General features: G+C 44.2%; 1 protein-coding gene across 4 annotated transcripts in view; it reads right to left on the bottom strand.

Annotated features, from left to right (window-relative positions):
* Window positions 1-12,525, bottom strand: part of ptcd2 (pentatricopeptide repeat domain 2) — a 47,153-nt gene that overhangs the window by 31,740 nt on the left and 2,888 nt on the right. For 2 of the 4 annotated variants that reach the window (XM_070885927.1, XM_070885925.1), the window contains exons 2-4: window positions 5,582-5,915; window positions 5,347-5,439; window positions 2,240-2,369 (exon numbers count right to left, since the gene is read on the bottom strand). In XM_070885927.1, the coding sequence (XP_070742028.1) occupies window positions 2,240-2,369; window positions 5,347-5,362 (146 nt within the window). In that variant the 5' untranslated portion in view covers window positions 5,363-5,439; window positions 5,582-5,915. The remainder of the gene's footprint in view (window positions 1-2,239; window positions 2,370-5,346; window positions 5,440-5,581; window positions 5,916-12,525) is intronic. The other 2 variants (XM_070885923.1, XM_070885924.1) reach the window with 1 other exon arrangement.

Raw genomic sequence — 12,525 nt, 5'->3', positions numbered from 1 at the left:
GTTGTTCTGATCTGAAATGCACTGCGAGAAAGGGTGGGGGAAGCAGATTCAATATTAACTTTCAAAAGGGAATTGGATAAATAATTGAAAGGAAATAATATTAAAAGGCTATGGGGAAAGAGCAGGGCAGTGAGACTAATTGGACAGCTCTTTCAAAGAGCTGGCACAGGCATGATGGGAGGAATGGCTCCTTCGGTGCTGTATCATTCTATAATTAGCACTGCACATCTGCATTGTTAGTCCTTATTTCAATTTCAAATCTACTCATATTGTAATTACTGGAACCAAAGTTACTACTCAGTTCTGGTCGACTGCCCGATAATCTAATATAACAAATATCCTCTCATCCCATTTCATATGCTCTGTTAAGCAATAAACTGTCTCACACTTCACTAATTACCTCCAGACAATTGCTGTATTCACTTCATTTCGTTGTTCCTGATCCATCTTTGCTTCGGGTATGTTTAAAATGTCGTGTTAATAAAGTAGACGTTATAGTGCTGCTCCTTTTTTCTTGGGATGTGGTTGGGGGGGGGGGGGGGGGGAGATAAGTGGGGAGGAGAAGGAAAGAATATCTTTAACAAGTCCCTCCACCCCAGCCTTTTTTGCAGGTTTCCTAGTTGTCCAGTGGAAAAGCAAGTCCACAGTTTCATTAGGGGAAAGAGAAAGAGAGTCACTGCACCATTGACAAGATCCTGAGAGGTGAGCAGATTTCAGCAACAGTGCTTGCTGCATTCCCTGTGGGACTGGAATGGATTGGGGCTGGAGCATGGAAAGCAGTTCAAACACATGGATCAGCTGGCAGGATTACTGCTTCAGCAAGGCGCCTGCCAGCATCACTGGAGATTTCTCAGGTATTCTGAGCAGGGGTCTTAAAACATTGAACGCTAACAGATCAGATTTTGTCGTGTCCACTGATCTTGCCAGCTTGCAAAAGCGGCCGACTGGGAAAGCTTTGCTAGGTACACAGCTGTGGCCTTTATGTTGGAGTCTGGAAACTGTGGTTGGGGCCAGAAGCCTTAATTGGGACTGGGTTTTAGTTGAAGAGGGTTAGGGGGAAAGGGAAGCAGTGTGCTGTTGTGATTGGCACTTGGGATTTGGAAACAATTGCTTGCTTTCTGCAGGAGAAGCTATTTCTTCTGTATTTTGAGGGTTTTTTCAGCTCCATGATGACTTAAATAGAAATTGCGTCAGTAACTGGAGCCATCACCTCAAAACAACTACCCGGATCATGGTATCGCCAAAAGTCATCAAATTCTTTTTTAACAGATTATACCCCAGTTCACTTCCACTTACATCCTCTGCAAGACAATATGTACACAGTATCTTATAATCTTAACACATTCGAAGGGCACTTTACACATTAGCAAATATAAGATGGCAAATCTACAATTCCTTGATGATCTTTGCACATCTTTTGTAACCAGACTAGTAGAATGATGAGCTCATGGTAACTTTTAGTAGGTTTGCCAATGAAACACTAAATCTATTTAAAAGCTAGGAAAAGTAATTCTACAGCAGAGATTGTACTGTAGCTATATTTGTCCACAGTACTACTGTGTTATTTAATAAACGTAAATACAACTGCTATAATGCAATAATATTGAAGTCATAGATGAGGAATAAAGTAGATTTAATTTTAATAAAAGCAAAATACTGTGATGCTAGAAATCTAATATAAAAACATAAAATGCTGGAAATGCTCAGCAGGTCAGGCAGCATCTGCGGAGAGAGAAACAGAGTTAATGTTTCAGCTCGGTGACTTTTCGTCAGAACTGGCACATTAATAAAGTAAAAGTTATGATGCTGTTCCTTTTTTGGGGAGGATGTGGGGGTGGGGTGGGGAGGAGAAGGAACTCTCTCCTCTTCCTCCAGCCTAGCCTCTTATGCAGGTTTCCTAGCTGTCCAGTGGAAAAGCAGTTCAACAGCTTCATGAGGGGAAAGAGAAAGAGAGACACTGCTGAAACACGATCATCGAGCTGTAACGTTAACTCTGCTTCACCTTCCACAGATGCTACCTGACCTGCTGAGATTTAATTTTAAGCCTGTTTTACATCAGGGCATTTTGTTGGCTAAAAGTCACTAATTTGCTGGAGAGGTGGAGTAAGAAAATAGGTGCCGACACTCACTGTCTCGACCCTGGGAAACATAAATGGAACTGAATAAAACCATTCGCCTTAAGCAGGGATAGAAAGTCACATTTATAGAATATAATATGTTTAAGTTTTAAGAAACATACCTGTAAATTACATGCTTCGTTACTTCTACATCTGCTGGTGTTTGACACAAATGTAACAACATTTTTAAGTCATCCTTGAGGATTAACTCATTCTTTTTTAGTTTCTCCTCAATGGCGTTGAAATATTGACCTGTAAAGTTTATTAAAACAAAAGCTTTAGTCTTTAAAAAGTAAATGAAAATCATCAAAAAAAAATTTAACTTTTACATGGGCTGCAAAATAAAATATACGGTACCTGTAACATTGAGAGAAAGAAAATTCCTGAGTCTTCATTTCAATTTGTAAAATTTTTTTAAAAAACTGCCACAGATTTTGAATGCTGCTGGGTAAATATTTAACTGAAGAAGCAACAAAGCAGAGATGCTGCAAGGCCACAGAAACCAGAAACAATGTTACTGTGTCAGGCATACAGCAATGGAGGATGCTCTTCATCATCAACGCATGCAATTCAAGGTTTGTGCTCTCTCGAGTTCAGCAATTCTATCAAATTTCATGTCATGTAATCCATCTGAAGAGAATTTTCCAACCATGTTATAGGAAATTGGGGTATCCTAGTTCCTTTAGTACAAGGCAGTGTAAAGCATATAAATATTTATTTTTAAATCCCTGACTAAAATTTTTATGGCAATGTAAACAATCATGTTATTGTAAATTTTCTGCCAAAAGGCTCTTCTTTTTCCATTTAATATTTCATCATCTCTCCTGAGGTTCTTGTGTTTTTAAAACTTGAATTATAACATGTTTAAGCAGTGCACAAACACCTAACTTTGGCCCTACTGCTTTCCAATCTGTCTCAGTCAGATGCACTAAATTAGAGGGAAACAGACAATGAGAAAAGCCATCCGCCCATCCCATTCAACAGATCATGTATAAAGCTGGAGAACCCCAATTTATTCATCTCTAGAGGGAGGTGAATAGTCCAAAAAAGGAGAAAACTAAGATTTCCATCTATAGGATGCAATGCCCAGGAAAAAGGGCCAGACTACACAAGGGCAGGAATGATCCCTCAATCCATTGGTAGAGTCACAGCCAAGCTCATTGAAACAGGTTTTGGTTCCCCACTACCCCCCTGCCCCCCCGCCAGATTTTCCTCTGAAGACACTGGGGCCGAAATTGCCCCTTTCCTTAAGGCCTCTTACCATCAGAAATCGGCGACCACGCTGCAGAGTGCAATGGTCGCTGATTTTTCGTGGAACGGCATTTTGAAAATTCTGCTCCTGTGTATATCCTGGCGGTGACCCGCTCCCCCCACTACTGCTCCGCTGCTGTCGATCCATCCTAAGTGCACCATCAGAGCACACACCGCCGATGTTCCCCCCCTCCCCCCCACCCCCCGATGGCGGAATTCCGCCGAAAAATATCTTGCTGCCGTCGCTCGGTGCCACCAACAGCTTTTTCTGCCGGTGCACTATGCTTGGAGTGTGCTCAAAATGGCGGTGCACCTGCCATTAAAGGGAGGACCTACTGCCGCAGCCGCCATCTTTTTTTTTTGTCGGCTGACTGCCAGGTCTGGCCGAGAATTGTGCCCACAGGTTCGGCCGTGCCGCCAACAGGCAGCCTGGCACCCCCTCTTGGGTGCCAGGCCGCTGGCCCGGCTGAAACCCTCCCTGGTGGCCCAGTGGACCGAACTTAAATAATCGCACCGATCTCCCCTTTAAGTGAAGAGGAGACACGTGGTGATGCAGCACCATGATGACATCATCAATACTATGCTGTTGAGTGACTTTCACCCCTCTAGTGTGCGAACTTCCGCTCACCGCCGCACATCCGCTCCCATTATGACCGACTTCCGGTCCGCTGGGAAAAAAAGCCAAAGAGCAGAATTTCGCTCAAGAGGCCACTGCATCAACGGCACCAGTAAAAACAGACGAAACACGATCGGTGCGCCCCCTTTCCAGCGATGGGCACTTTCAGCCCCAATGACTCCTGCCAGAATGTTTCACAGGCGGTGCCAGCCCTCCTGTACTTCAACCAAATGACTATCATCATAGGCAGTCCATCGGAATCGAGGAAGACTTGCTTCCATCCTTAGCATGCGGTCTTAGATGGCTGTACAGTCCAATACGAGAACCATAGTCGTAAGCAAGTCACAGGTCGGACAAACAGTCGTCGAGGGAATGGGTGGGTGGAATTGGATTGCCGCATGCTCTTTCCGCTGCCAGTGCTTGATTTCTGAATGCTCTCGATGACGAGTTTCGAGGTGCTCAGCGCCCTCCCGGATGCACTTTCTCCACTTAGGGCGGTCTTTGGCCAGAGACTCCCAGGTGTCAGTGGGGATGTTGCACTTTATCAGGGAGGCTTTGAGGGTGTCCTTGTAACGTTTCCGCTGCCCTCCTCTGGCTCATTTGCCGTGAAGGAGTTCCAAGTAGAGCGCTTGCTTTGGGAGTCTCATGTCCGGCATGTGGACTATGTGGCCTGCCCAGCGGAGCTGATCAAGTGTGGTCAGTGCTTCAATGCTGGGGATTTTGGCCTGGACGAGGACGCTAATGTTGGTGCGTCTGTCCTCCCAGGGGAATTGTAGGATCTTGCAGTGACATCGTTGGTGGTATTTCTCCAGCGACTTGAGGTGTCTACTGTACATGGTCCATGTCTCTGAGCCATACAGGACATATGACTATACTTCATATGTCAACAGGCTACCCAACCATGGAAGCCGGCAGTGTCCTCATCGACATCAAGTCTGTGTACTCTTCAACACGGATTACTAAAGGAGCTATCAGGAGCAGAAACAATCGTTAGTTTTCCCCTTTTATTAGCTCAGAGACGCTGTTGCCAATGGCTATGAATGACAAACTGTGAGGAAGAATGAAGGATGACAGGCAAGGAGAGGGTGCGAATCCAGGGTTAAAGCAGTTTAATTTTGTTAACATTCAGTGACAGTAACACATTATTAACAATTCTACCATTAATAATTCTTGCCCAAAGTACACTGTTCTATTAAAGAAACACCAAGACGTAAAACAATTGAATAATAAATCAGTAACTCAGCAAACATCCTCTTTTAACAAGTATCCCATTAACTGGCAGATTGAATCCGCTTACAATCGGTTTCCCAAAATATCTTTACCGTCTTAATAGCTTTCAAACATAAAAACGGTACAACTCACCTCTATTAATATACATCTGGTTCGCAACTGCAACCTTCTTCTGCTGGAACTCCAGAAGACGAATCACATTGTCCGACAGTAAATATCGTTTTGCTACAAGTATAGAATTAACAGAGATTCAGGTTTGTATGTGAAACTTGAAGAAATAAAACAGCCATTACAAGGAACGTTGTTTTATTAAACTTTCCCTTAGTTAATTTTGGAAAACCATCTTACAATGCAGAACGTAACTTACTCAGTTTCTCTCTCCGCAGACGCTGCCTGGTCTGCAGTGTTTCCAGTATTTTCTGTCTTTATTTCAAATTTTTAGCCGCAGCATTTTTCTTTTGTATCTTATCCTGAGACAGGGCATCAATGAAATATACTTTTTTTCACCTGTATTCTGCTCAGATGTGTGAAGTAATTACTGCTCCAGGTGCAGGTCGCACCTCTATACAACTCTCTAAAGTACACTCAGTTTCTGAGCTGGTGCCTGCGAGTGAGAGATCAAGTAAGTGATGGTGTCTCTTCTCCATTACTCTCCTCATGCTCGTCCTGCACTGGCTTGGAAGCTTGGAGTTCTTGGGTAACTGAAAGGAGAAAGCCACAAGGGTAGGGTTGTGGTGAGGGGAGGGAGAAAGCAAGATGTGCATGCTTACACCATCAGCAGCTTGCAAGTTAGAAGAGATTGTGGGATGAGAGGGAAGTGGGATGCGAGAAGGAGGATTAGGTATGAACACACCATCATCTTCAATGATTTCAGCCTTGCTGATCACCATCAGTGACGGCCGTGCCAATAATGTCGAGCACAGTCTCCCCCATCAGGGTGAGGTTATGCAGGTGCACCTGTGCCCCTTTGGGCTCTGCTGCCTCCTCCTATGAGCCACCTTGCCTACAAGAGAAATGGAAGTGTGTCTTGACTGTGATGCAATGCGTTTGTGTGATGTGCCTATCATGGTTGAATAGCTGGCAGTGTGTGCAAGGTGTGAGGCTTGCAGCAGTGGTAAGTGTGTGAGGGTGAGGTGAAGCTGTGATGATTGTGAGGTATAAGTCGTGACTGATAGAGATTGTTGGTAGGTGAGTGATGGGGGTTATGGTGTTCTGAACAGTGTGTGAGGCTACCTGCTCCCACTTCCTTTTGACTATGAGTATGGAGGGCCTCCTGGCATCCTGCGGGTAGAGGACCTGTCTCCTCTGTTCTACCCCCTGCACCAAGGCCTCCAGTGCTGCGTCAGAGAACCTAGGTGCCCTTTCAAGTCATAACTGCCTGACAGTTGCATTGACAACCAGTTCAATGAGGTACTGAATGCAGAAAGCGCCTCCCCTTTAAGAGGTGCAGACTGCGTTTAAAAGCTAACTTTAGGTCGATCATGCATCACAATCCCCATGCCCGTTTTTGGGCCAAATCAAATTTTTAGCCCCTTGTATGAATCCTCCTTCTTTTCAACTCTTTCTGCAGTTTAGCATCCATCCCCCCATTTCCCACTACAAACCTATCTCGTCCACAAGACCCACTTCCTCTTCTCTTGATCCTGTTCCCACTTAGCTCCTGTTCACCTAACTCCACTGAAGACCCCCATGCCAGCTGACATTGACAATTGTTCCAACTCATGAGTCACAATCCTATTCCCTTCACAACCACCTTCTTCAGCCCCTCAAAAAATCCAATCCTCAACCCTTTCATCCTTGCCAACTACTGAACCATATCCAACCTCCTATTCCTCTACAAGGTCCACAAGCGCATTGACACCTCCCAGCTCTGGCCCATCTCCCTTGAAATTCCTTGCTAGAATCCCTCCTCACAGCACCAAAATGGTCCCAATGGTCACAATCCTCTGTCATTGTGGCCATGGTGCATTATCCCTCTTTGACTTCCTCAACTTCTCTGCAGCATCAGTTAGCCAGGCCAACCACTTCCAATGTCTCTTCTCCATTGTCCAGTTCCATGGGACAGTCCATTGTTACATTCCAACCTGTCTAAACATAACCAGTGTATATCCAGCAATAATGTTTCCTCCCATCCCAAAATTGTTACCTCCAGAATCCGCTAAGATCTATCCCTGACTTTTTTCCCTTCTTTATCTACAGGCATGGGATTAGCTTTCACATGTACACTGATGACACTCAGCTCTATTCTCCACGTTTATACGTTTCAATAAGATCACCTCTCATTCTTCTAAACTCCAATCAGTATAGGCCCAACCTTTCTTCATACAACAACCCCTTCATCTCAGGAATCAACCTCATGAACCTTCTCTGAACTGCCTCCAATGCAAATATATCCCTCCTTAAATAAGGAGACCAAAATTGTATGTAGTACTCCACTTGCAATTCCTCAATTGCCTCTGTGCTGGTAGATTTATCATCCGACATCCAGTCTTGGATGAATCTCAACTTCCTCCAGCTTTACATCGGTAAGACCAAGCCCCCACCATAAACTCCATTCCCTTGCCACAGACTCCATTCCCTTCTCTGGCTCAAACAGATAGTTTGCAACTGAGCTACAGACACCACATACTTTTCATCACATCACCTCAACCCTTATTCCCACCTCTCCACCACTGATGCCCTTATACATGCCTTTGCCACCTCCAAACTTGACTACTTAAGTGCTCTCCTTGCAACTTGTCAAAAAAATTCTGCCCTGCACCAAGTCCTGCTCACTCATCAATCTTGTCCTTGTTGATCCACATTGGATACCCATCCTCCCAACAATTACATTTAAATAGTCACCGTCATCTTTAATCTCTCCATGACTTTGCCCCACCATATCATTTTCAGTTCTACACACCACTTCCAATACTCTGTTCTTCTAACCCCAGTCTTTTGTACAATCCTCCTGCCCATGCCGCATAATTGGTAGCAGTTGTCCAGGAGTGCCACCACAATCCTCTGTCTCGCTGCTGCTCTCTGTTCCGTTAAAAACCTTTTGAATACTCTCTCAGACTCTCTCCCTTCCTGCCATTTTATCTATTCTGTTTATGCCTCTCCAAAGCTTCTGGGAATTTTATTGTTCAAATTGCTATAGAAATGGAAATGTAGCTGTTCCTCATTTTAATGACCTCTCCTACTCACTATCCAATCACATTTAATCTTTTGCTGATAATTCAACTCTATTTATTAGCTTCCATCCTCCAGTCCTCTCACAGTGAGTGGCTGAATCACTGCATTTCGATCTCATTCATGACCTTTAACAAGGCAGTGAGAATCAGGGTGCTCTCAATTCTTCAGAGCATTTCTTCACATCTTTTGAGAGTTGAAACAACAGCTATTACTTTTTTACCTGTGATGGCTCCTCCTTCCTCTACCAATGATCATGACCTCACCATCACCTCCATCACATTTTGGGATTTTTTAAAACAAGAAAAGGATTTCAAAATTGAATTTTGCTTGAGTGTTGTGTTTTAAAACAAGGTAAATTTGCACAGGTTTAAAAAGATGACAGCCTGATGGCTTTGAAGATGTATATTAAAGTTAGGTGGGCCAGTTTGTGGAATGGCACAATTAATTTCCCAGGCACATTAGCCAGGACGACCGGGGAGATCAATTAATGTGTTATCTCAGATGGCTAATAAACAGTCCCACCCATTGGGCTGAAGATTATTTTATTCATATGAACACCACGCCTCTAATTTCTTGGGTCAGAATTTTAAAATGAATTTTTTAAAAACATGCTGAGGGACAGTCAGGTTTTGAACCAGAGCTGCAGGGAACTGCCCTTGGCCGAGAGGTGGAGACTAAATTGCAGTTGGTTAGGTTTAGCAGCTGGTAGTTGTCTAGAAAGAAAAGTAATGCCAAAGACAAGACAATCAACCCATAAAAGGGACAGGGCTTGTGGTTTCATTCTTTTTAAAACAATTTTTCCCAGGAAAGAAGTGACTGAGTTAAGTGGAATTTGCTTTGACTGTTACTCTAAATGTTCATTTGCTGTCTGTCTGTGAAATAAAGCAGCTTAATGACTCGTGTCTGGTCTTGCATCTCCAAGTGTTTCAGTCTGCCTCCAGAAGTATTGGAAAAGTGCAGGGTGAGGGCACGTGTGAAAGACATGATATCCAGGTCAGATTGCAGGGCAATCCTATTAGAAACATAGAAAATAGGTGCAGGAGTAGGCCATTCGGTCCTTGGAGCCTGCACCACCATTCAATAAGATCATGGCTGATCCTTCCCTCAGTACTCCTTTCCTGCTTTCTCTCCATATCCCTTGATTCCCTTAGCCATAAGGGCCATATCTAACTTCCTCTTGAATATATCCAATGAACTCATCAACGACTCTCTGCGGCAGGGAATTCCACAGGTTAACAACTCTCTGAGTGAAGAAGTTTCTCCTCATCTCAGTCCTAAATGGCCTGCCCCTTATCCTAAGACTGTGTCCCCTGGTTTTGGACTTCCCCAACATCGAGAACATTCTTCCCGCATCTAACCTGTCCAGTCCTGTCAGAATCTTATATGTTTCTATGAGATCCCTTCTCATCCTTCTAAACTCCAGTGAATAAAGGCCTAGTTGATCCAGTCTCTCCTCATATGTCAGTCCAGCTATCCCTGGAATCAGTCTGGTGAACCTTCGCTGCACTCCCTCAATAGCAAGAACGCCCTTCCTCAGATTAGGAGACCAAAACTAACACAATATTCCAGGTGAGGCCTCACCAAGGCCCTGTACAACTGCAGTAAGACTTCCCTGCTCCTATACTCAAATCCCCTTACTATGAAGGCCAACATACCATTTGCCTTCTTCACCGCCTGCTGTACCTGCGTGCCAACTTTCAATGGCTGATGAACCATGACACCTAGGTCTCGCTGCACCTCCCCTTTTCCTAATCTTCCGCCATTCAGATAATATTCTGCTTTCGTGTTTTTGCCCCCAAAGTGGATAACCTCACATTTATCCACATTATACTGCATCTGCCATGTATTTGCCCACTCGCCTAACCTGTCCAAATCACCCTGCAGCCTCTTAGTGTCCTCCTCACAGCTCACACCGCCATCCAGTTTCGTGTCATCTGCAAACTTGGAGATATTACACTCAATTCCACCATTTAAATAATTTATATATATTGTAAAGAGCTGGGGTCCCAGCACTGAGCCCTGCGGCACTCTACTAGTCACTGCCTGCCATTCTGAAAAGGACCCGTTTATCCCGACTCTCTGCTTCCTGTCTGCCAACCAATTCTCTATCCACGTCAGTACATTACCCCCAAAAGCATGTGCTTTGATTTTGCACAACAATCTCTTGTGTGGGACCTTGTCAAAAGCCTTTTGAAAGTCCAAATGCACCACATCCACTGGTTCTCCCTTGTCCACTCTACTAGTTACATCTTCAAAAAATTCCAGAAGATTTGTCAAGCATGATTTCCCTTTCATAAATCCATGCTGACTTGGACCAATCCTCTCACTGCTTTCCAAATGTGCTGCTATTTCATTCTTAATGATTGATTCCAACATTTTCCCCACTACTGATGTCAGGCTAACCGGTCTATAATTTCCCGTTTTCTCTCTCCCTCCTTTTTTAAAAAGTGGTGTTACATTAGCAACCCTCCAGTCCATAGGAACTGATCCAGAGTCGATAAACTGTTGGAAAATGACCACCAATGCATCCACTATTTCTAGGGCCACTTCCTTAAGTACTCTGGGATGTCGACTATCAGGCCCTGGGGATTTATCGGCCTTCAATCCCATCAGTTTCCCCAACACAATTTCCCGCTGAATAAGGATATCCTTCAGTTCCTCTTTCTCACTAGACCCTCGGTCCCCTAGTACATCCGGAAGGTTATTTGCGCCTTCCTTCGTGAAGACAGAACCAAAGTCTTTGTTCAATTGGTCTGCCAGTTCTTTGTTCCCCATTATATATTCACCCGAATCCGACTGCAAGGGACTTACGTTTGTCTTCACCAATCTTTTTCTCTTCACATATCTATAGAAGCTTTTGCAGTCAGTTTTTATGTTCCCGGCAAGCTTCCTCTCGTACTCTATTTTCCCCTTCTTAATTAAACTCTTTGTCCTCCTCTGCTGAATTCTAAATTTCTCCCAGTCCTCAGGTTTGCTGCTTTTTCTGGCTAATTTATATGCCTCTTCCTTGAATTTAATTTCCCTTGTTAGCCACGGTTGAGCCACCTTCCCCGTTTTATTTTTACTCCAGACAGGGATGTACGATTGTTGAAGTTCATCCATATGATCTAAAGGTTTGCCATTGTCTATCCACCGTCAACTCTTTAAGCATCATTTGCCAGTCTAATTTTGCCAATTCGCGCCTCATACCGTCAAAGTTACCTTTCCTTAAGTTCAGGACCCTAGTTTCTGAATTAACTTTGTCACTCTCCATCTTTATAAAGAATTCTATCATATTATTGTCACTCTTCCCCAAGGGGCCTCGCACAAGATTGCTAATTAGTCCCTTCTCATTACACATCACCCAGTCTAGGATGGCCAGTTCTCTGGTTGGTTCCTCGACATATTGGTCTAGAAAACCATCCCTAATACACTCCAGGAAATCCTCCTCCACCGCATTGCTACCAGTTAGGTTAGCCCAATCAATATGTCGATTAAAGTTGCCCATGATTACTGCTGTACCTTTATTGCACACATCCCTTATTTCTTGTTTGATGTTGTCCCCAACCTCACTGCTACTATTTGGTGGCCTGTACACAACTCCCACTAGCGTTTTCTGCCCTTTGGTATTCCATAGCTCCACCCATACCGATTCCACATCATCTAAGCTAATGTCCTTCCTTACAATTGCATTAATTTCCTCTTTAACCAGCAACGCCACCCCGCCTCCTTTTCCTTTCTGTGTATCCTTCCTAAATATTGAATATCCTTGGATGTTGAGTTCTCAGCTTTGGTCACCCTGGAGCCATGTCTCCATGATGCCAATCACATCTTATCCGTTAACTGCTATCTGCGCAGTTAATTCATCCACCTTATTCCGAATACTCCTCGCATTGAGGCACAGAGCCGCCAGGCTTGTCTTAACACACTTTGACCCTTTAGAATTTTGCTGTAATGTGGCCCTTTTTGTTTTTTGCCTTGGGTTTCTCTGCCCTCCACTTTTACTATTCTCCCTTCTATCTTTTGCTTCTGACTCCATTTTATTTCCCTCTGTCTCCCTGCATAGGTTCCCATCCCCCTGCCATATTAGTTTAACTCCTCCCCAACAGCACTAGCAAACACTGTCCCTAGGACATTGGTTCCGGTCCTTCCCAGGTG

This window comes from Pristiophorus japonicus, chromosome 1 (genome assembly GCF_044704955.1).
Source record: "Pristiophorus japonicus isolate sPriJap1 chromosome 1, sPriJap1.hap1, whole genome shotgun sequence".
NCBI classification, from domain to species: domain Eukaryota; kingdom Metazoa; phylum Chordata; class Chondrichthyes; family Pristiophoridae; genus Pristiophorus; species Pristiophorus japonicus.
This window is presented reverse-complemented; position numbering and strand designations above follow the sequence as displayed.